General features: G+C 41.0%; 1 protein-coding gene across 2 annotated transcripts in view; it reads right to left on the reverse strand.

Annotated features, from left to right (window-relative positions):
- PRRT4 (proline rich transmembrane protein 4) overlaps positions 1 to 26,115 on the reverse strand; it is a 46,023-nt gene that overhangs the window by 17,362 nt on the left and 2,546 nt on the right. For both annotated transcript variants that reach the window (XM_072147554.1, XM_072147555.1), the window contains exon 2: positions 17,761 to 18,731. In XM_072147554.1, coding sequence (XP_072003655.1) covers positions 17,761 to 18,655 — 895 coding nt within the window. In that variant the 5' untranslated portion in view covers positions 18,656 to 18,731. The remainder of the gene's footprint in view (positions 1 to 17,760; positions 18,732 to 26,115) is intronic.

The following is a 26,115-nucleotide window of genomic DNA, read 5'->3' on the forward strand; positions in this document are numbered from 1 at the left end:
ATTGAAGTTTTCCCCTGTAACTGGAGCATCTTTAGCGTCCTAAAGCGTCCTAGAGTCCTAATTACAAGGAAAAGGACCCCCAGTGGGGACAAATGCCTGGCGCAGATCTGTACTGGGTCTGAGGAGACCCAGCACCTCTGCTTAACCCTTGCAGACCTGAAGATCCCTTGATTGCCTCCTCTATAGAACCAAAAGACGTCCTGCAGAGGTCCGCATTAGTTGACATAAGAAAACAGTGAGTTCTCAGAGTTTATCATAGTAATGTCATAAATATTTTGCTGATATACCATGAATTATACACTCACCGGCCACTTTTTAGGTACACCTGTCCAACTGCTCGTTAACACTTAATTTCTAATCAGCCAATCACATGGCGGCAACTCAGTGCATTTAGGCATGTAGACATGATCAAGACAATCTCCTGCAGTTCAAACCGAGCATCAGTATGGGGAAGAAAGGTGATTTGAGTGCCTTTGAACGTGGCATGGTTGTTGGTACCAGAAGGGCTGGTCTGAGTATTTCAGAAACTGCTGATCTACTGGGATTTTCATGCACAACCATCTCTAGGGTTTACAGAGAATGGTCTGAAAAAGAAAAAACACCCAGTGAGTGGCAGTTCTGTGGGCGGAAATGCCTTGTTGATGCCAGAGGTCAGAGGAGATCGGGCAGACTGGTTCGAGCTGATAGAAAGGCAACAGTAACTCAAATCGCCACCCGTTACAACCAAGGTAGGCAGAAGAGCATCTCTGAACGCACAGTACGTCGAACTTTGAGGCAGATGGGCTACAGCAGCAGAAGACCACACCGGGTGCCACTCCTTTCAGCTAAGAACAGGAAACTGAGGCTACAATTTGCACAAGCTCATCGAAATTGGACAGTAGAAGATTGGAAAAACGTTGCCTGGTCTGATGAGATTTCTGCTGCGACATTCGGATGGTAGGGTCAGAATTTGGCGTCAACAACATGAAAGCATGGATCCATCCTGCCTTGTATCAACGGTTCAGGCTGGTGGTGGTGGTGTCATGGTGTGGGGAATATTTTCTTGGCACTCTTTGGGACCCTTGGTACCAATTGAGCATTGTTGCAACGCCAAAGCCTACCTGAGTATTGTTGCTGACCATGTCCATCCCTTTATGACCACAATGTACCCAACATCTGTTGGCTACTTTCAGCAGGATAATGCGCCATGTCATAAAGCTGGAATCATTTCAGACTGGTTTCTTGAACATGACAATGAGTTCACTGTACTCAAATGGCCTCCACAGTCACCAGATCTCAATCCAAAAGAGCATCTTTGGGATGTGGTGGAACGGGAGATTCGCATCATGGATGTGCAGCCGACAAATCTGCGGCAACTGTGTGATGCCATCATGTCAATATGGACCAAAATCTCTGAGGAATGCTTCCAGCACCTTGTTGAATCTATGCCATGAAGAATTGAGGCAGTTCTGAAGGCAAAAGGGGGTCCAACCCGTTACTAGCATGGTGTACCTAATAAAGTGGCCGGTGAGTGTATATGCATATATTTATTATTACTCATGTCCACATTGGACCCTTTATCCTGATTTCTATATTTCTACAGATCTTTCAGGGCAGACAAAAGGTCTAAATGTTGTGCGCAACAGTCATATTTGTATTGTCTCCAAAATAGTACATTAGGTTTGACCTTAAACTTTATTTTACATAGATAGGCAAACCATTTTTTCTATATATTATATAAGATGTTTTTGCATGGGTTTTAGAATAAGGGTCTTATTCGGTTATGAAAACATATACAGAATGGTACCCGCTGTCCTGAGCAACTTTCTGCATACAGAAAGGAAAAATGACCTTCATTTAATCAGATAGCTTGTTTAATTTCCAGACCACACAGACTGCGGACGGGAGCCTAAAAGCAATCTACAGTAAATGGTCTCATCGCTCAGTCAGACAAGAGATGACTGAATATTAACATTACCTACTAACCTATTTCCCAAAATTTAAGCCGATGCTTCTACAAACTATGTCTACATATATTGCTTAGGGAATGTTCCTTCACATGACAAGTTTTCATTGGCTACTACAAGATACTAAAAGGAAAATGAAATGATTAAGTATGGAACTGTCACAGAAAAGCATTCCCATTACAGACACACATTTATTATTCATCGACACAAATGAATGTATAAAAAAATGTAAATACTATTTTGAGTCTACAGCCCATATGAAGATCTGTGTGTCTCCACAGTAACAGACTACACATGGATTGTAATCTGAACTTGCAATGATACTTCCTTCAGTCCCCCAAGTCCAACTCTTATTTATGCTTGGTAGGTTTGCAAAAAGCACGGATGGTGATATAACTACAGAATCAGACCACACAGAGTGTTTATTGTAGTTTGTCACCATGGAAACACAGATCTCCATAGGAGCATTAGACACAATACAATAGGGTATTTTTAATTAAGTTACTTCAGTTTTAATTTTAGAGGCAATAGAGAATAAATGTGTCATACAAAAACACCTTTCCATATGTCCCAATAAGGGCATTTGAATATGATATTGGGAATGTTTTCAGAACAGCTAGTAATCTTAAAGGATAAGAAAACATTCAGCAAAGAGTGAGGGAGACATTTGTAGCAAGCTGCATCTTTCCATCCTCTTCCCTCCAGCTGAGCAACATTGCTGAGGCCATTGGATCCTATGGGGGACTGCTGTAAAGTATGGCATCCTTCCCCTGCCTCCACTGAGCGTCCAGTCACTCAGGTCGCCAGTGATGTAACTCTCCTTATAAGGAAACCCTGAACATCTGCAGTTGCCAACCACCGGGGAGAAACATGACGACATAGAAAATCAGGATTTGCCATAGTCCTCCAATATAAGAATTCATTCGGAGTCCTCACAATGTATCCTTACAACGCATCCGTCTGATCCCTGGATATGGCTGTCTACCACCAAGGGCTCCCAATCCATTACCCAGGGACTTATCTTACAGACACTCAGGGGTTGCCCTAGGGAGAACCAGTACATCAGCCTCTCCCTCCATATTTCTTGCACACACCACCTCCCCTCCGGTCCCCATACTAAGCACCGTGACCACAGCGTGCCTAGGCCGCAACCGCCAGCCAATCCAAGAAAAGGCCAGGCCCCGGTGGGGGATGTTGCAACTGTGAGACTATTCTACTCCTTCCTTCCCTCATACTGTGCATAGACATAAAATCAATGCCTGCTGTTGGTGCTCTTGAAAGTTACTTCTACAGAAGTGTAAAGGAACATAAAAAGCAACATCAAAGGACGACGTCTCGGGTAATATGATTTGGTTCAAACCCCTCAGAGAAACATCCACCAAGGAAGGTTCTCACCTGGAGGCCACCTCAAACACAACCCTAAACTGATGGCTACATGTCTTCTGGTTGTGGCAGGGCTATAACAGATGTGCATGCTGGAGCTATACACAGGACACAAGTCAATGGAGTACTGCTTAATACTATTATTTTTATATGCAAAACATTTTATTCTATTTTTTATATGATATTAATATCCTCTTAGTTTATATCCCCTTAAGATAACAAATAACGCAAAACGCACTTCAGGGTTCCAGGAGTGTCAATGTCTACGACAGGTAAGGCGCACAGGGACCATTAAAAGGGTGGCTTGATTTTGTATTTAGTCTTTTCACTAAATATACAATAAGGGATAACAGGATAAGTCTGCTGGTTCTAGGTGTATGCTATAAAAATATTTAGTGACATTTGTGTAATATAAATCATGCAATGATTTACCTGTTCGTATTGTTATTGTTGCACTATACCTGTTTTTTAACTCTTTGTTTTTAATGTTGGATTATTTTTTTGGATATGTACTAAAAGTATGTTTAGTGATTACATACAGTATATAACTTAGTTTTTTGTGTAAAAAAGAGCCAAAATACTGAACACAAACCTAAAACACTAATCTGAACTGAGCCTATGTGCATGTTGGAGATATACACAGTTCCTTTCACAGGACACAAGTCAATGGAGTACTGCTTAATATGCTAAATGCTGTGTGTGAAGAAGCCTGTAAACATACTGACCGTACAGTTACTGTCACACATGGCACTATTCTTCTTTACACATCATTAATTTGCTTGGTTCCCATCTAAATGAACTATTATGACTTGCAATGTCTCTTTTCTTTCATTTATGTTTAAGAACAATTCTTTTCATGTACAAACCACTTACCAAATCACTGCTGCCCCAGACACGACACTGCAGCCCCTTCCACAACCAGCAAAATCCATTCAACTGTCATTATCTGTCACTGTCAATACCCTAAGGCACTTGCCCAACAGCTGCACCACATCATGTGACGCTCATGGCACTCCAGCTATGCAGCCGCAATTCTACCTTCTCGTATACTTTTAAAAGTTTTGGCATCTGTTTGGGTAATGAAGAGAATTAATTCCAAATTCCACATTTGTTGCTCTATGAAAAGGAGAATATTTTGTCTGGGTCTATTGCTTAACTGCTGGATAATGTACAAGCTGTCAATATGCTCTACTACTTGGCCCTAGTAGTGGAATCTATTAGGAAACCTCGGCACAGATTGAGTGAGAAGAACAGGGAAGGGTGGGAGAGAAACCATAATTGAGAGGGAAATCAGACACAACTGAGCCGGAATGGGACACAGATGAGCAGGAAGGGAGATGATTTCTAGCAGACAAAGATAGTTGAAGAAGAAGGGGAAACTAGACAAAATCTCCATCTATTCTACAGAATTTCAGTCTGAATGTGTACATATTACAGTACATCCAGTCATCCTAGCATCAGATCTATGCCTTCCTCCGATGTATCCCAACTCAAATGTGTCTTGTTCTGTCAGTTTTCTATCAGTAAAAAATAAATTATTTGAAGAGGAAGCTAAAATGTGCCACAATATGCTAGTAAAACTTCCATACAAGGTAATATTTTATCAGACACCAGCATCTATTTCATCCCATGTAGTTATTCTGATTTCTGTAGTATATGAATACATCAAACTTGGAGAAAATTTATCAGAATGTGATTCTGTGGCAACATAGTGGGCACACCCCAGTGGCATAGCTACCGGGGGGGGGGGGGGGGGACATGGGGAGTGGGTGCTCCGGGTTCATTGGGCCTCCGGGGGCCTAGAGCTGGGACAAGAGGTAATCGATTGCCTACCCTCTCTGTTGGCATTGTACCAACTATCAGCACACATAGCCGATCACTCAAGTCAGCGATACTACCGCTGTCTGCGTTCATTATCCAGCCCAGGCGACGGCACCTGGGTCATAGAAAGAACTCATCTCTAAGACCCAGACGCCGTCACCAGTATTCAGTTTTTTTTATTTTTTTCAACTGTGCTTATGGGGCATGTGTGGGGGCCACAATATACTGCTGGTACATGTGTGGGGGCCACTATATACTGCTGGGGCATGTGTAGGGGCCACTATATAGTGCTGGGGTATGTGTGGGGGCTACTATATACTGCTGGGGCACGGGTGGGGGGCCACTATATACTGCTGGGGCATGTGTGGGGGCCACTATACACTGCTGGGGCATGGGTGGGGGGGTCACTATATACTGCTGGGGCATGTGTGGGGGCTACTATACACTGCTGGGGCATGGGTGGGGGGCCACTATATACTGCTGGGGCATGTGTGGGGGCCACTATATACTGCTGGGGCATGTGTGGGAGGAATATATATATATATATATATATATATATATATATATATATATATATATATATAGCTGGGGCATGTGTGGGGGCCACTATATACTGCTGGGGTATGTGTGGGGGCTACTATAAATTGCTGGGGCATGTGTGGGGGCCACTATGTACTGCTGGGGCATGTGTGTGGGGGGGCACTATATACTGCTGGGCAGGTTTTGGGGGCCACTATGTACTGCTGGGGCATGTGTGGGGGCTACTATACACTGCTGGGGCATGGGTGGGGGGGGCCACTATATACTGCTGGGGCATGTGTGGGGGCTATTATACACTGCTGGGGCATGGGTGGGGGGCCACTATATAGTGCTGGGGCATGTGTGGGGGCTATTATACACTGCTGGGGCATGGGTGGGGGGCCACTATATACTGCTGGAGCATGTGTGGGGGCCACTATACACTGCTGGGGCATGGGTGGGGGGGTGGGGGGCCACTATATACTGCTGGGGCATATGTGGGGGCTATTATACACTGCTGGGGCATGGGTGGGGGGCCACTATATAGTGCTGGGGCATGTGTGGGAGGAATATATATATATATATATATATATATATAGCTGGGGCATGTGTGGGGGCCACTATCTATGGCTGGGGCATGTGTAGGGGAAACTATATACTGCTGGGGCATGTGGGGGGCACTATATACTTTAGGGGCATGTGTGGGAGCCACTATATACTGCTGGCGCATGTGTGGTGGCCACTATACACTGCTGGGCACGTGTAGGGGTTACTATATACTGCTGGGCATGTGGGGGCTATCTGTATTATTTATTTATAGAGCACTATTAATTCCATGGTACTGTACAATCAGTAAGGGGTTCACATACATTACATTAAGAAAAAAACAAATGCAAGTACTAAATACAAAACTACAGTGATCAGAAGACAAGTGGGATCAGGACCACAATGTATATGGGGTTACGTTGGAGACATGAGGTGAGGGAGGAGAGCAGTACAGTTATTGTGTATAGTAGGCATGTCATGGGTGCTCCTGCGACCCATGTTCTGGGTCGCAGGTGCACCCATGTGCCTCCCCGTGCCCCTGGAGCCTCATGGCAGCACTTACCTTCCCTCGTTCCAGCGGCAGACCCAAGGAGGCGGGGAGGCACGCGCCAGTGTTTTGGAGGCCGGCCACATTCCCTGTTAAATTCCCTTCTTCTCTGCATACCATCTGCAGTCTAATGGACAAGTGGAGAGAGTTAATCAGACTCTGGGCTTCTATCTCTGCCATTTTGTCTCTACCCGACAGGACGACTGCTGTTGCAGTGGGCAGCGTTTTCCTATAATTCCTTGGATTCTGGACCTACCGGCTCCGCTCCCTTCTTCATTGTCTATGGACAGCATCCAGACCCACCTCTTCCTCTTTCTGTGCCTTCTGACGTTCCTGCTGTGGAGGAATTGGGTCAAGATCCTAAGTCTATCTGGAAGAAGACTTGTTTTTCCCCACTTCAGGCATCTGCTCAAACCAAGACCCAGGCTGACAAAAAAACACAGGCTCCCTCCGATTTTCTCTCCGGGTGATAAAGTGTGGCTGTCCTCCAGGTATGTTCAGCTGAAGATATTGGGCGCACGATCTATGTGGATTGCAGCACAGTACATCATCGCCGGAGAGTCCGAATCAGGGATCGCGACTCGGACGGGTAAGTAAATGTGCCCCACAGTGTTAAAACATATCATCATCATTATTATTATACCTTTACTGTGACATCTCTCTGTTCTTCAATCTTGTACTGTGACATCATTATGTTCATGTGGTGAGATTGACATATAATTTTTGCACTGTAATGTTGCTTAGTGGATTGTACTGCGCTATCACTGTTTTTATTATCTGTGTACTGTGGTGTACATTATTCTTTTAGTTTGACGTTATTGTTTCTTATCCCTTTACTGTGATATCACGATTTATGGTATCCCTATACTATTATATCACTATTATATCACATTGTGCCAGTTTTTTGTCAGACTTTGCATTAGAAAGAACATGCAAATTGCTTGTGCATGTAATTATAAAGTTTTATGTCACAGCCGCATTGCGTCCCCCGAGCAACAAAATTTTGCACCTAAAGGATTCAGGTGGCATTTCGGACCATGCACCAAATTTATTACTGGGACTTTACAGAATTGTGTAGCACAGTCTATGTTAAACGTTCACCAAAAAAGAAGTGGTGCACTCTGTCGGAGCAGTGCAAGGGCGCCAGATTCATGAAGAAATCCTGAATCTGGCGCACACTGCACAGACAAACTGCTATTAGTGCAGTTTGAACTGATAGTAAATGTGCCCCAATATGTATTCTCTGTACCTTGAAATCACTGGCCCACATTTATATGCGCCAGTATTCTAGTGTAGTTTGCACATAAATACACATGCAAACTGCTTGCACATCTATTTATGATGTGTGTGCGCCAGTATTGTGTCTCAGATGTACCGTGTCCACCGCAACACAATACCATGCATCTAAAGGTGCATTCTGGTGCACATTCGTATCGGCCGCAACATTAATGTCAGCAAGTCCGACATAATTGTGGTACACACCCATTGAACTAAGTGCGCCAGAGAAAAAACTGTTTATGCACGTTTTGCATGTATGGCATGCGCCAGATTGTTGAAGATCGTGCTCCAGTATTCAATAATCTGGTGCACTCTCCACATTATTGAGGCAAACTACATGTAGTGCAGTGGGCCATTGTGTACATTATCTGTGTAATGTGTCATAACTGTGTGCATTATCCTTGTTTTGTAATCCCTATGCTGTGACTTCCCTATGCTGAGAAATGAAAATTTAGTTTTAGCTCTGTGCTGAGAAATCACAGTTTATGAGCTAATCCTTTTAAAAGGTGAGACTGAACGTGTCATAGTATACCGGAGGCCCCATCTGAAGTTTTTATAAAGCACCCCTTGGTTACTGGTTATGAGCCTGCCCACATACTATTTTCATTGCCATGCAAGGCATGAGAAATTGGTACCTATATGTACACCCAACTTTATATACAGATTGAAGGCTGAAGCTCATAACATTTAAATTCCTACTGCTTTGTCATCAGGGATGCACAATCCATGAGGTCAGTTGAGCTTTTTGCCTCAGGGAGCACCAACTTCAGCAAGATGGGGGTACAGGCTCCTACTATAAAGAAGGACCTACCACCTAAAAATAGTGTCTCTTCACACTCAAGGTCAGCATGAGACATTGAATGGATTAAATAGTAATAATATTTCTGGAGCAGGCGCGTAACTACAGTGGTAGCAGAAATAACAGCCACAATGGGCCTGCAGTCTTAGGGGTCCCAGTCATCTGACCTGACATTAAAGAATGGAGGATGTTCACCATTCTATACATATTATGCTTCACATTGTACAGTATGATCTCTATATAACATATATGTCATGTATATATGTTGTTTATGTTGTATCTGTGATGTGTATATGCTGTATGTGTATAGACCTGAAGGAGGCGGCAAAACAGCTGCGGATGATTCGGCACTGCTTGGGGCACTCTCCAGAGTCACTCACTAACAGTACGGGCCTTCCACTGGGAGTCCATACTGCCCGATTACCATAACTATCAGTGATAGTACAGTGGTGCAGAGCAGCGCAGACCCCTTTGTTTGCGCTTCTCTATGGCTCTAGAGGACAAATGCGGCATATGATGATGTCACACCGCCTGCATCCATGCAAGGAAGAGCTGCCCAGTAGAAGAACTGGGGGAAGAGGAGAGGACCTTGGTGGGAGGAGGAAAGTAAAAGTTTTATTATTTTTAAACTGCCCACATTATTAAAAGAATATTAACTTTTTGGGGGTTGTATACAATAAAAAAGGAGACTTTTTAGGAGATTTAAAGGAAACCTACCATTTAGAATGGCAGTTGTAAGCAGTAAGTACCGAGCACCAGCTCAGGGTGAGCTGGTGCCGGTACTTACTTTCGTTAGTGTTATAAACCGCGGTATCACGGTTTTAACACTTTTTAAACTTTAGAGCAGGAGAGGCTTCGGCGCTGCGAGCTGGTGCTCGGTACTTACAGCTTACCCCTGCCATTCTAAATGGTAGGTTTCCTTTAAAAATTGGAGGGAGGTTTATTAAGCTCTATGTATGGCGAAACCTGGAGGGAGATGACTCACTATGGTGTCCAGGATTAAAATGGGGGTTGAGATCTCTATAAATGAGTACTCTATATAACTAAACTGGGGGTGGAGGGGTCTTTTTATGATGGGATGGATATTGATTGAACTGGAGTGGGGGATGGGCTGATGGGTTACTGTATATAGTTTAAGTGGGGGGGTTGTATATACGGTCAGATCTTATATAAAAGGGGTGCATTTATGGGAAGGTCTGTTATGGAATACTGTAAATAAAGTGGGAGGTTCCATTTATGAAGGGCAAATTTTAATTATGGGAGGGGGCTGTATATAGGGTTCTGTATATAGTTTAAGTAAGGGTTGTATATAAGTTCATTAGGGTGGTGTTTTATATATTAGTTTATTAGGGTGGCACTATTTATTGAATTATTAAGGACCTTTATATTTAATTGTGTAGTTTGTAGTTTATGTTGTTTGCATATTTTAATCAGGTTTTAGATGCTTTTTAAAGATGAAAATTCAGGGGGCTGAATACAGGAGGAGATCAGGGCTAGGATTTTTTTGGGGGGAGGGGGAGGGTAGCATTTCAGTTTTCACCTCAAGCAGCAAAAAAAGCTGGTGTATATACGCTGTATGTCTGTATATGGCACTGTTTGTGTGTCTATATGTGATGTGTATATGCACTATATGTGTGTGTATGTGTGTAAGAGTGCATAAATGTGTGTGTGTCTGAGGGTGCTATTCTATAGCTCGCCTTAGGCAGATTAGAGTTTAGATTCATCCCTGCCTGTCATGTACATGTACTGTGTAGCCATTGTTTATTTTTTGTTATTCCGGGTTATTACACATTGTCCTGGCCAGCTATTACCTGCAATGCTTGAAAAAAAGATTTTAAAAGAATGTATATTATTTTATGTATTTTTATATGTAGATACAATAATGGTTGGGGTTATTATCCACAATATTAAATGCTAAAAAATGGGATCAAACATCACAGCTTCAAGAAAGCACAATGCATTAGGGTGGGATTTATTGCCCCCCATATAAATTCACCTGTACTTAAGGTAAACATTAGCCCACACCCCATTCTTCATGGTTCCTGTCCTCCGTCTACTGTTTATTTATGGTGTCTTCTGTTGAATGTGTCTGTGTTTGCTCTAGAGCAAGTGAGCTCCATTCTTTTCACCCCCCCCCCCAGGAAACTATTCAGACCATTCCTTACTTAAATCCACAGGGCATCATTTAACCCATGGATGTACAACATCCCCCAGTCCCTTAGTGTTTCACTTGCCCCCAGGATCTGGAAACATTGCAGTCCTTTCATTCCTGCTTACATAATCCCCATCTGCAGATAGCTGTCCACATTACCTGCACCTGGTCATTTTCCTTTTAATGACATTAGCTCCCATGTGCCTCTGTCATTATCAGATGGCAATGGTTGGGACAGATCAATGGGTCATAGGTCTTCTCTGAGGGTGTCACTATGGTGGCAGTGACAGATTGACTTAGGCTCCGCTCCTTCTGCCCTTTAATTACTGAGTCAGGACTTTATTATCATGTCCTAAATGTGATTACTATACACAAACCATATCTGCTGACAAACTAATCTAATTGTGAGTTTATTTTCAGATGCTCTAAATAATCACATTATAATAATCATGTTAATGAGACGTTCAGTATCTAGTGCTGTGTGCATCCCTCTGAAGAGAGATAACAATGCATTCGAACCCAAATATCAGCTTATCTTTCTAATGCCAATAACCTTGGTTATACCTGTAGTTTGTTATAGTGGCCCCTGCACATGGGAAGTAAATGTAGCAGATTTTGCACTTGGAATTGTGTGAGGAAACTCTGCTTTGGAATACAGTGTTATAGTAATCAATATTATTATAATGGTTTTGTGCAAGAAATTTCATTGTAGTTATATCCCAGTCTTACCTGCAATTGTGGACATTTACCAACAGATTTACTGATAGTAGACTGTCCCCATTAACATGTTCGTTACCTTGGAAAACATAAAAAAAACTGTTCCCAGTACCCCCTAAGGTAACAGGCATGTCAATGGGGACAGTCTATCACCAGTAAATATTGTGGTAGGTGTCCTTTAAATTCACAATAAATAAGCAACAAGCTTTCCTATAATCATTTGTTCCCAATAATTCACCTGATAAAAGGGCAGTTTTAAGAGGCCTGAAAGGAACACTAGCACCAGCTCTCAACTTACTAAACTAGCAGATCCCCTCAAGGAAGGATTGAAATATCCTGTCTAGAATTCCCTCTTTTATGTTAAATCATACATTGAAATCAGCCAAAAAGAGCCAAAGGAAGCCTGAGATAAGTGATACTGAGCAGAGAAAGTGTGAGTGCTACATAAGGTGCCCATATCCTGGACAATGCCTAGGATCATGTTTCTGGTGTCATATTAAAGGTAAGACTGTCATCTTTCAAATTGTAGCAAAATTGTTACAGAATCAGAAAGCTCACAGAAGCACAAACTGGGTGTGCTTTGAGAGATAATATTCTTATCTTTAATAATAATAATGATAATAATTCCTTTATATAGTGCAGACAAATTACGCAGCACTGCACAACACTTGCCAGATCAGTCCCTGTCCCCAATGGGACACACAATATAATCAATCTACCAATATGTTTTGGAGTGTGGGAGGAAACCAGAGGACCTGAAGGAAACCGGAGCAAACACGAAGAGAACATACAAACTCTTTGCAGATGTTGACTTTAATATGGTACCAAACACATGGTACTACAGACTACAGACACATAATATGGGCCTCTGAATTGAGACTCCCCCTTCAACCTACAAAAGTATTGGAGGAGATATTTTATAGGTAAATGTGCAAGATTTTACATAAAGGAGGAATTCTAAAAAGGATATTTCATATCCTGCCCGGGAGGTCTGGTAGTTTACTTGTGTAAAAGCAGGTGATAACATACCAAAAACTTTATGCTCCATTCAAAAAAAATAGCTTGTAGTCATTACTGTCAACTGCAGGACTGTCCAGGATATCAAAAGTCCTTGATAAAAGTGGCACAAGGCATTTTATACAGTATTCTTGCCTTACAATCTGTTGTAAATAGGTTGCTAAATCTGCCCATTACAACTACATTATTAGACACACAATGGCCCACATTTATAACTTTCAAACACTTTCCAAAATAATTTTGAGATTGTTTTTTTCATGACACATCGGGGCACATTTACTAAAAACAATGACACAAAACTGGCACAGACACTTTGTAAATACATGTGGCAGCAGTTTACACATTCTTTCTAGTGCAAAGTCAGACAGAAAACTGGTGCAAATGATTTAATAAATGTGGGCCAATGTGTAGAGTACTTTTACCGTGTGGAATATCAATTCTAATCTCACCATATTACTTGCCACAAATCCTAGTGGTGAATGATTCATTTCAATGTTGAAGTCATTGGAATAAAGGATTTTAGAGTTGTCATTTGGTAACTCATTAATTTTTTAGTTATCAGCATATGCAAGATGATATTTCAGTCCTATTATGTGGATAAGGTATCAGGTAAAAGAAAGGGAGGATCAGTGACAGCTTTTCAGGTACTTGTGCCAAAGCGAGCATCTAAGCTGAAGATTTGCTAAAATTTGACACAGTCAAATTATCAACAAAGGAAATGATGAACTCTAAAATATCGGAGCTGCTTTTATTACTGTGCTGTGGAATAAACTGTGTATTGGTGCACTTCCTATATAACAGTGAATAATTTGAAGATGAATCAAATATCAAAGAAAATGGTTTAACAATATATTGAAAGCTGGTTGTCAGGTTATCAGAACGAAATATTCTCTTATTAGAGGTCTTCTAGTGGTCCTTGATGGTGTTTGGAGGTTATTGAGGTAAATAAGTGCCTGCAGAATTTGCAAAGAGACAACAGCAGTAACAGGGAGGATGATGGGTAATATGTTTCAACCTGGCCGGAATACAGATGAGCAGAGGGAAAGATTTGTGCGCTACAGCATCATAGCAACATCCACGTCACTGCTGATACAGTAGTCTTCACCAGAGACAGCTTTCCTTACCATCACACAACACAATGGCAAGATACACAGTGCAGTTTGCTTCCTGTGCTGCCCCAATGCACTGCAATATCATCTGTGTGAAATACAAACACAGACTGGCATCCAACAATCAACCAGACCGTACATATATATATATATATATATATATATATATATATATACAGAGCAGCAGGCATGGCTCCGTAATACCCATCCAGAGTAGTGCTGTGCATGCACTAACAAGCCATGAGAAATACTAATATCAAATTGTACCAAAGTCACAAGCTGCAGCGGTCTTATTACACATGACTTCATTTATCCAAGGTAATGCTAGGCATGTTCTGACACCCACAGGATACTACAGGGTAACAATGTGTAACACAGTCCTAATGCCAACAACCCCCCACCCAAGCCCCCCTCTCACTGACCCGCTGTATACACCTGCAGAGGTCATGTTTATATAAAGTACACATTCAGCTTCCCCCACAACTCCCCCAGTAATAACCACCTCCATTCACACACTGTGTAGAAAAAACATCTGCCTATAGGAACAGGCTGAATAAATAAGGGGGCCAATTTCCCACTAGACAAGCTGCCCAGGGGAATGTTACTTGCATCAGTTGGCTGGTTCTCAGCTGGTGTGATCAATAATGCCATGCACTGTATACTGCTGTGCTTTATGAATAAATCTAACAGGACTATTTTGTCAGGATAAGACAGGATTTTACTTAAAGGGATGTTGTCTTTAGAAAATGACCTTTTTTAATAGTTTTATGTATTCTTTTTGTAATTTTTGATTATTTTTATTTTATTTACACCGCCTGTCTGCATAGTGTATGACTATGGCCATGAGGCTGCTATAATGCATATGACAAAATATTGCATATTGCTAAATAAAAAAGAAAAAAAAAGAAACTAATTAGAAAAAAACGCTACATTTTGTTCTGAATTTAATGATTAGGGGAGAAAAATGAGTAACATATTCACTTCAAGCATTTGCATTCCTGGAGGTGCTACCATAGCATTGTACAAAATCCTATGTCACGTTGGGCAGATAAAACCTATTATTAATGTACTGTATCAATAACACATTTTTTGAACACTATTCATTTGATTAAAAAATAAGTTACAGTAAAAATGTTTGTATTAGGGATCGGAGATCAACTAGAAATGTGTAAATGAATGTCTCCTAATGGTCTAATGGTCAATGCCCTTTAAAGGAAATCAACCATCTACAAAACATAAAAAAGGCTATAAATACTCACCTCCGATCCTCTTCACCTTGATCACTAAGCTTGACATGCCAGGATCACCTAAAAAAGAAAGTTGCATTGTGGGGACAAGATGCTGCTAATTATGCACGCTTCACCACCTCCTTCTTAGGTGACGTGACGAAGATGTGCATAATTAGCCGCCCAGAACACCAGACATCTTGGCCCTGCGCTCTGTGCTGCTAATTATAACTCTTTTTTCTAGGTGATCCTGGCGTGTCAAGCTTAGCGACGGACAGTGCCAGGATCAAGGTGAAGATTATCGGAGTAATTGTAGCCTTTTTTTGTTTTGTAGGTGGTTGATTTCCTGAATTTCTGCAAAGTCCCACTTGCCCATCAACAGCCCCCGGAAACCTATTAAAGCGCTTTCATACATCAGCCACCTAATAATTCCATTTCAGAACAAAGGCAGTACACACAGTGCAAGACGGGCAAAACAGGAAGCAGTGGAACATCAGTTGTGATATACTCATCAATTTACAGCCAATGTGATAGGTATACTCATTGATAGCTAGTTATTTGTGAATGGACTTCTCATGGTAAATGCCCTTGGACACTTATTCGTTCCCCGCCGAATATTGTAAGACCTTTCATACATCAACCACCTAAGGTGCCCTACTTCCATGTTAGGTATACCTAAATGGCTATTAGGAAGGAAAGTTTTGTTTAGGAAAAGACTATACTATATAGGGGATGTACAATGGTGGGAAGCACTACTTGAATTAAAGGTTTCTTTATACAGTGACTGAAATTTCACGTATGTGGGGCTTCAGTAAACTTTAACAGGTATTAAGAGTTTTCAAGGTTACTGATAGGAGGAATAGTAATATAAAGTGCAAAGTACTTATATGAAAGGTTAATTTCTGATAAACAAGGTCCATACTATGCAAAAAAAAATCGCCCATAAGTGCCAAAAAAGTGTCCATAAAAATCACTAAATAACAGTTTATGTAAAGCTGTCATAGGAACCCAGACCTGTATTAACTTGTATTTTCTCTTACCGTGTTCACTGCCGTCATTTATAGAGGGCAGCAATGACATTGTAACACTGAAGTATATCTACATAAGACTATATTGACCCAGTAGAAAATGCTTTTTGGGTGTGGCGTGGATGAGAGAATTACAATCTAATTGCCTTATTACTCATTTCCTTTACTCTGATCATCTTTTATAATAATCCCTTGTCAATGATATTTGAAAGGGAATAGTTGAAAGGATGTATTGTGGGGAGTTATCTTTGTTTGAGGTAAATATATTGTTGGTGGATGATATTACAAGTCATGTCAGGACCTATGACTATACACAGCACAGCCATTTAGTATTGTTGAGAAATGTTGATAAACTTATTAAATTCCTCCTCAAAATAGCTTCACACGCAATGAAAAATAACAAAATATAAGGAAAATGTATATTCAATGGAGCTGGGTGCATGTAATTTAACAGTGGTCATTCTGGTATTTGTAGTGAAGTAATATTTCTCAAACATTTTCATGTGTTTTGTAACATTCTTATGTTATGTTAGACATTGTAGTGACACATGACAAGGGGGTGGTAAATATTTTCAGACTATATGATGCTCTTTTAAGCAAGGAGAAACCTGAGGTCCCTGCATCTTATAGTCCAGTGGTGGCTAACCTATGGCACTAGTGCCAGAGGTGGCACTCAGAGCCCTTTCTGTGGGCACCCAGGCCTTCACCAAAAATGATGACTCCAGGTATCTTCCTGCAGTCCTAGACAGCCCAGGACTTGCTGTGCACAGAGCTATTTTAAAGTGACAACGCTATCTGGGACTACTGGAGGAGTGGTAAGGTGTGGACAGACCTGGATTTATCATTGTAGCTCCTACTCTGGCCCTGACAATTCTTCCTGTTTATGGGACCCTGGAGCGAAGCTACAATGATCATCCAAATTTCTTCTATTTTCTGCTTTATTGGTGTCCTCAGGGTGCTGATATGAATGAAAGCTGTGACAGAGCAGGGAGTATAAATCACAAATTAAATTTCTATGTTGGCATTTTGCGATAAATAATTGGGTCTTGGTTGTAGTTTTGGCACTCGGTCTCTAAAAGGTTCGCCATCACTGTTATAGTCCGAAGTCAAAGAGATCCTGCAGCACAGACCCCCCTGAGTACTTCCTTAAATATCAGAAGAGGCACTGATATTTGTCTCTCTCTTTGAGATCAGTGCAGTAGAGAAAGCCGATCAAAAGAGAGTTTAGCTCCTCGTTGTGGTGGGGACTATATGTGAAAGGTGACCCTCTACAAGTCTACATACTCAAGGTTGGTTCCTGGAAGATCCTAGTGTGAAGGACCTTTCATGATGTCATAGACTGGGCATAGGAGAGAGACAGTTTAAAAGTAAGAAGTGGCAGCAATACTACAATAGTATTGCTCTCTGGTGTGGGTATGTATATTGTTGTACTTGGTGAGTTTGTGTGTATATATGTGTGTAGTGTGTGCATGCTGTCTGTGTAGATGTTTTGTTGATACTCAGCCTTTCCATTTCCTTTCATGACCAGGGAATATTAAAAGTATTAATAAATGTTTTCTATTTTCATTCTCTAAATTTTGCAATTCATCCCATAGTCTGTAAAATAATCATATTTAGTAAACTAGGCATGTTGATACACAGGTTTCCCTAATTTCCGCAATTTGTCTCTTACCAGTGACGTTTACTGTCCTTGTCGATGGTAATATAGATACTCCCACATCTGTCTGATGGACAGTTTTCTCTGCCAGATCTTCAAAGATTTCCTCAGGAATTATATCAGATATAACAAATGGAGCATCTTCAGTGGTCGTTACGTCACCCAGGTTTATTTCCTTTAAGGGCACTTCAGAAGACAGTATTTCAGTTGGGGTTTCATTATATACCCGAGAATCGGTAACTGTTTCCTCGTTTATGTCCCAGATATTTGGCAATGAAGGCTCTGCCGAAACATTAATATAAGTCCCTATGCTACTTAAAACTGTTTCATCTACAGGTAGTTCATCTTCCTCTTCAAGGAAAGGGGATAGTGTTTTTTCTAAAGATATCTCCACCTCATCAATGGGCTCCATTAGGGAATTAACAACAGTGGTGATGACAGTGGTTAAGGACAACTCTGAAGAGACCTCAGGCCATGGAGATGCTGATCCATAAGAGTCTATCACAGGAGGCACTGTTGGAGGTGCTACAATAGCCATCTCTTTCACCTCTCTGTCTGTGAGCCCATAACTTGGAGTAACAGTCTGCACAGATTCCTCTGTTTCCTGAACCTTGTCAAGTAACAACATATCTATCTGAAGTTGGTCTGATTCTAGAACTGTCATATTATGGGTTGGAACATGCAAGAGATTTTCGTCAGTGTAACTTTCATTAGAAAATGTTGCTTCATTGACGTTACTCCATTCAGGTGCCACTGAAGAAGGGAATTCTGCTACTGGAGAGACATTATATGATACAATCAGTTCTTCATCTGCCAGTGAGATGTTTTCAGTAGGCGCTACCTCCTGAAAGGTGAGGTGTATCAATGCCAACAGGATAATGTTAATTAATGTCCAGTATGACAAACCCATGATGTGTCTTCTTGTAACAGCATCTACCAGAAGAACACAATGTCACCGTGGTGTTACTTTCCTGTAACAGCAGAAACTACAAAAAGAGAGAAAAATGTATCAAGTAACTTGACAATAAAACATACAAAACACAGCAATCTCACAACAAGAAAGTATAACTATGGCCACCACAAGATACGTGAAAATGTTTGTCACATATTTCTTTACTTTACAGTCTATGTTCAATTATCATCAAAATTACCAGTTAAATAAATATATTCATACATAAAATAACAAAGTTTGTCAAATAGGTTCAACAGAGCTGCATGACTTTCCTATGTATTTGGGAAAGCCAACTCTCTCCCTACAGATATTGTCTCACGGGGAAGGACCTAGTAGGTTGGAAGTCAACTGGTCCAATCCGTATTCTCTTCTTCCCGTTTAGAACACATACATTCTCTAGTGAAGTCAGGAGGAATATCTGCCAAACATTCGGCGTAGCTTATTTTTATCCCACAATACATCTCATATTTATTGACTGATCCAAGAATTTGATGATAATCTTATATGACCATTGAGGTTATTCAGATAGATTTTGATGGATCAGCAAGATAGAATTTACTAAGTGTGGCACCTTATTCTCTGTGCAATAAGCATGCACACCTGGCTAAGTATATAAGGATATAGGTAAATTTGTTATCAGCCAGAAGTATGGTCACAAATGTGCATCCTCTCCACAACACTTGTTTGGCAAAAGTACCAAATTCTGGTAATTTACATTCTGGCAAGTGTAGTCCTTGAAACAGTTTGGTATAGTGACACTATAACTAGTCTACTATCTAGTTCAGACAGATTTGTATTTTAGCATATTGAACTGTAAAGTGTGAGTTGAAAGATAATATTGAACAGCAAAATGTTGAAAGCATCTCTGGACTTTAAAGAGGTGGTCCCAACAAAGATACTTAAAAACTATCCCCTACTGCCCAACTTTTCGAATGCTGAAAGAGACACAAAAACGTAATACTTATCCCCTAACTGTACATCACAGAAAATAATGTCCCCCTCAGTGGCCCCCACATAGTAAAATACCCCATTTGTGTGACTCTCCATCCTGTATAATGCACACTTCTTGCCTCCCCCCATACTATATTTCTTATCTTCTTTCCTTTTTGCTACAAAAAAAAACAACCCCCCGAAAAAAACAGTAATTTCAGATACAGTTGAACCCTTCCATCACCCAGGATTGTAGGACATACCCAAGAACTGACTGATGAAGAATAAGTGATGTCACTGGGGGGGCTGTTGAGGCCACTGAGTGGCTGTGGTGGGTCTTGTGACTGATAAAACTTCTATCTCAGCAGGGACTTTCGGTGAACACATGGCAGGGGTGATGCATAGTAAATTCAGCAGAGTAAATATTCCATACATTTCTGTTTTTTCCCCTTATGCCTGTACCAGTGGTCCAGAATTCATGTGTAAGGCTCAGTTAGTGGCTTCTGTTGCAAATTCAGTCAATAATCACAGATGCTATGTTATGTTAATAATCAATGATGACTAGAGGCCCATAAAAGCCAACTATGTATAAATTTTTTAACCGATATTATACAATGCTCATCTGAATGCGGCCAAAGGACGCATCCACACAAACATATGTCTGCCGGGCCGCAGCATTCTCTCTCCCCTGTCCATAAAGATACATGGTGGCGTAACACGGGGAAAGATAGGACATGACCTATCTTTTCCCCATGTACAGAGCGGTATGATGCCACACATGTGCTGCATCTTACACACATATATATATGTGGTAGAAATGCAGCCTAAATGTGTATGTACAATCGTCTAAGCAACATTTGATTTGTAGTGAGAAGTTCTAAGCCTTATCTATATGCACTGCAGGGATCAGAAGAGAATTCCTCTGTTATCTCACTGGAGACTTAGTGACCAGGTCAACAGATTTCTGAGGGCAAGGATGTGTCTGTGCAAAATCTGCATTCCTTTAGACGTTTATGTACATTCTATATATAAGATGTTTGTTGTGTGGCATTCTGGTGTGCATTACACTGTGAATAGACCCTGAATTCATAGATTATTTATAACCTACATATGAACTTGTAAGCTATAACAAGCTTTTCTTCTCACTATGGGCAATGTTAAACAATGTATTTATAAGCATTTTCCCTATTAAATTGCTTTTGATCTTAGGGAGCCTATTGTCACTAATGCTGTAATGTAAGGCTTCTTTTAGTTTTATTAGCTGCTTCCTGGTTTTAAAGTGACAGACTGATTTCTGTCTGAGACAAATATGTTATTTTTGTTTTTTATGATGGAGGGAAAGTCAGGTCTGTACTACTTTGCTATGTTTTGAGTGTGTATATTATTATCACAGGGAACAGGTTACACAAGCAGTTAAATAGATGAACAAAATATATATACAGTCGTAATCCCAGGTACAGCATTAACATGAAGTTTGCTATAGCTGCTCATACAGTGGGATATATGTTCCTCCCCTCATCCCCGAAAGCGGTAGGAGAAGCAAACATTGGCAGTAGACAGTGGTTGATTGCTGCCAATGTCAGGGGTGTTTCCCCAATGATGTCACTGTCTTTATACTCTCAGCGTAGGTCTGGGATGGATGTAAAGCTGTGTCATCCGGCCCCAAAGGTTATTATGGCAGCCGCTAAACATATACTTTTTGCTGCTGTGTTTTCTGCAGGATCCGGCATATACTGAGGAGGCGGAGGATAAAAGGATACCTCTCTCTGCCAGTAAATGACTATGGATACATTTAGCAAATACACTGGGAGCTTTTCTGGTGTATACGCTGATATATTCATAAAACAAGAAGTGAATATAGCCTCAAGCATGTTTGCACTCTTCTTTCCCAGAATCTCCAGTGGAGTAGGCCTTTGAGACTCCATACAATTGTATAGTTAGCCTGTAAAGGCAAACCTCCATAAGGAGTTAAGCTTCTATTATACATTTAGGCAAGCTTTCCGTCAGTGCCAGACTTGATGAGAAAGGTGTGAACTTGACCAATTCTGTCACATTCAGCATGTACTAAGTCAAAAAGTGGTTAGCGCTACCGCCTTACAGTGCTGGGTCCTGGGTTCAAGTCCCATCCAGGTCAACATCTGCAAAGAGTTTGTATGTTCTCTCTGTGTTTGCGTGTGTTTCCTCCAGGTCCCCCAGTTCCCTCCCACACTCCAAAACATACTTGTAGATTGATTAGACTGTGAGCCCCATTGGGGACAGGGAACGATTTGGCAACCTCTGTGTAGCATGTGTGCTATATAAATAAAGGAATTATTATTAAAAAAAGCAAAAAGGGGTTGCTTTTCGGAAACACTGCCTAGAAAAGTGGACCTCAGGACGTAGGGGATATTCCTGAGTGATGTGGTTTAAAGCACTGATTTTAGCCAATGCAAACGATTGGTAACTATATTTTTTTCTTTGTCGCAGTCTTTGGCATAAGGACCATATTTGCTATAGCGTGCTACGAACTCCATTCGTTCTTCAGATTATACTAATGCCCTTTAGATCAACAACATTTTGTTATTCTTCTTTCTGTCTTATATTCTGGCTCTTGTCATTTGCACCTTATATTATAACCCTGGGTAATGCATGTTTAATCAAAACTGAAACAGAAAATATAAAATGTGCGATTAGTTTTCTCATTTCTATGTACAGGTGGTCCCTGGGTTACATATAGGTTTGTTCTTAAGTTGAATTTGTATGTAAGTTGGAACTTTATATTTTATAATTGTAGCTCCAGAAAAAAAAAATTTTGTCCCAGCGACAATCGTATTTTCAAAATTTCGCATTGGCATATGACCATACATTCATTACAGATACCTTATAGCTGATCATTGCACCCTGGGACTAAAGTAAAGCATCCACAGAGGTCACAGTGGTCAGAGAGGTTTGTCTGTAATTTGGGTGTCGTTAATTAGGGGACCGCCTGTATTACAATAAATGAAAAGCATTCTGGCACGTTTTGATTAAAGATTCTAGCAAAACGATCCGGGTGGAGGGCATGAAGTCAATTGCGTGGAACATATTTAAATGCTAAATAATGCAAAAGGAACACTTGTATGCGTAAATGTTTTATGTGACTCCTGGTGTATGACATGCATGGTGGGTGAGAGCATGCCTCATGTATGGTGTCACGCTGCCTACCTGTTACATACAATGTAACACAAAACAAATTACTGTGTGGGTTGCACTTCGCGATCATTGCTATGATTCATACTCATTTGAATTCAGTTTATGAAAAGCACAAGGACGAAAAAATGTTTAATGTATAACACAGGAGAAGGAGGTGGAATGTTCTATCACTCTGTGCTTGTATGGAGACCTAGATCTGCTCTGAAAATGATTAGTAAACAGCCCTCAACAACCTTTTAGCTGCAGATACTTCAGCAATGAATATAACTGCTAGTCATTACATTCTGCACTTATCATCCAGTTGTATTGTCAGTATTAATCATAGCGTTATTTCTTTGTATTCACTTGTTTTTCAAGCTACTGTCATTTTTCTCAGTGTATTGTATGTTCTATTCATTTTTTTCATGCATATTAACTGCACTTTGATCATTTGCTATAAATGCTATATGCATTGCCATTATTCTACTTGGTACAGGGGTATAACTTATTTTTTAGCTAAATACCCATTGTCATGGCCATACGCATTTGGACATGACTTTACTAAATAAATCCAGTAGGTTTGTATATGCTTTGTATGCTTTAATAAGGCACAGAAGTTACCAATTATCAACCAATCGTTGATTTTAACTGTCCAAGCTGTGCAATCCCCTTAAATGTCGGAAAATCCGACTAAAGTGCGGCTGTGGACCCTTAGTAGATAAGCCCCAATGTGTAAAGATTTGGAAATGACTACTTCCTTATGTTCAGGAGTACAGACTGTATGTAAATGTAATCCCTTGATATATCTTTTTGATCTTTCTCCATGTCTCTTAATATTGTAACTTCCTGTTAAACAAGTTGGTCACTTAACCTCATGTTTTTTGTAATGCAGATGTAAGTGTGGGGTGCAGGATATTAAGTAATTAACTAATGTTCATCTATTAATCAATCTGTTCCGCTCTATTGATATGTAAAGTGGGCCTAGAGTTTAGATGCTGTAAGGCATGGCTTGCACCTGTTGCACACCCAACTAGTCCCCAATTAGTGATCATAGACATGCTTGTCTCTGTTTTTGGTTCATTACATGTATTTCCTTATAACAGTGAAAAGGCATGTAGCCCAAGAGCAGAGACTAGCTTGACTTATGGTCAACTGTTTGGAATTTAGGATACCAATACAACGGAAGAATGGGAGTCTCCTAACCCCTGTGAGAACTCATCATCAGATTACATAGAATTACAATAATGAGAGATGCATTATTACTTTCTGGAATAAAAAAGGGGATGACAGGACCCACATTCTTCCAATAGATTCTATGGGGGAGATTTATCCCCCATAGATAACCCTCTGCTTACATTATGGGCCACTAAATAAATTAAGTAACTAACTTCAACTGTCTTTGCAAATTCTCTTTCTTATTGTACGTCAAGAACAACTTCCCTTGCGGAGGATAGAAAGTTCTCAATAAGCTATCACTGCACTCGTATAATCTGCCAGGCTGGGTAGGTTCATCACTCTTGAAGTCTTCTTGTAGACTTCATTCCGGTCCATTCGCGATCCTGCGGCGCGTTCTCTGCGGTGGATTCGGGTCCGGCCGGGATTCATTAAGGCAGTTCCTCCGACGTCCACCAGGTGGCGCAGCTGCGCTGAAGAGCATCGGAATGCACTCAAGTTCACCGGCCTATTCCTAGTGAAGGTAAGTGCAAGCTCCGCAACCCTTTTTTTTTTTTAAATGCGGCGGTTTTCCCGAATCCGTCGGGTTTTCGTTCGGCCACGATTTCCGTCGCGTGCATGCCAGCGCCGATGCGCCACAATCTGATCGCGTGCGCCAAAATCCTGGGCCAATTCAGGGGAAATCGGCGCAAATCGGAAATATCCAGGTAACACATCGGGAAAACGCGAATCGGGCCCTTAGTAAATGACCCCCATTGTGTTTTGATGACATCCCAGAGACAATGGGGCTTATTTACTAAGGGTCAGCGGATCGAATTTCCATCGGGTTTTCCGACGGTTTGGGGGATTGCGCCACTGGGACAGGTATTTAGCAGGCGATTGTGTCATGCACGGTCGGATTTTGCCGTAATCGCGCCGGCTTTCATGAGAAATCGAGGGGGGGGCTTGGCGTGCCGTCGGATGATACAACGGATTCGGACAAACCACAGGATTTAACTTAAAATTGTGTCGCAAGAAATGCACTTACATACATCGGGAGGAAGGTGGTGAACTCTGGCGGACCTGATCGGGGAAGCGACACATTCAGGATATCGGGTGCACAATCTTATTGAATTGTGGCATAGTGCATTGTCGTCAAACAATGCACTTTTGGGAACTCCTCCGGACCGGGTAAGTAAATATGCCCAAATTGGTGCATAGAGCTTTCAATACATGTGGATGATTGTAGTTGTTAAACAATCATTACAATAGAAGAACCTAACTGAAGACCCAGAATCTCTTTGCTCTTTGCTACCTCAAAGCAGATTGGTGTAAGGAAAAGATGAAATATTTCATAATTCTACATTATAAATGATAATTTTTTACTATGTTGCCAGCCCCAGTGCCCATCAAGAGGGCAATTCCCCTTTAAACAGGTTACAATAAAATTACATAGCTTAGTGCCCTGCACCATCTTCATGTGCCCCTTCATTAGCACCATCATTTCCCTTAGAAATAATCTATAATACTGCCTTATTTTGTTTAAAGATCAGAAAGCATTTATTATCACAATTATGCTCACCGGACAGTCAATACTAATGTCACACTTTCAATTGTGTAGATCCAGCCTACAGCTACAGTCTGTGGAGAAATCATGTTAAAGCCAAAGGGCATGTAGAAGGTATGTGTGTCAGTGATATGTAAAGCAGTCATCATATAAATATTTTAGTATCCACAAGTAAATATATCTTAGGATAAAAGATACATTTATAAATTATACTGTAACTACCCTGGTGTATCCAATTCCACATCTAGCAGTGCTGCAGCCTTTCCAGATTCCATGCCATTACTATGGTCTTTATCCTGATGGCTTTTCTGTCCATCATCAGGAAAAGAAGTTCTTAAGAATTCTATTTGCTGATGATTGCTGTGTAGTTACAGGGCAAAAGTCACATATTTTATTCTCATTTCAAGATGCACGATCAATGGCAAGATATTCCCTTGAATAAACAGGGGATGTGCTGTTGATAAAGTGAATGGAAACACCAACTACAATTTATTGTGAATGAATATTCATTATAGATGGCTTCCTTCTATAAAGGTATTCTAAGTGTTGAGCGGTTAGTGTCTTTTTTCCTTAGGCCAGGAAAACACATTGGCCCACACTTATCAAAACCAATGCAAAC

The sequence above is a fragment of the Engystomops pustulosus genome, chromosome 4 (genome assembly GCF_040894005.1).
Source record: "Engystomops pustulosus chromosome 4, aEngPut4.maternal, whole genome shotgun sequence".
Classification (NCBI taxonomy): domain Eukaryota; kingdom Metazoa; phylum Chordata; class Amphibia; order Anura; family Leptodactylidae; genus Engystomops; species Engystomops pustulosus.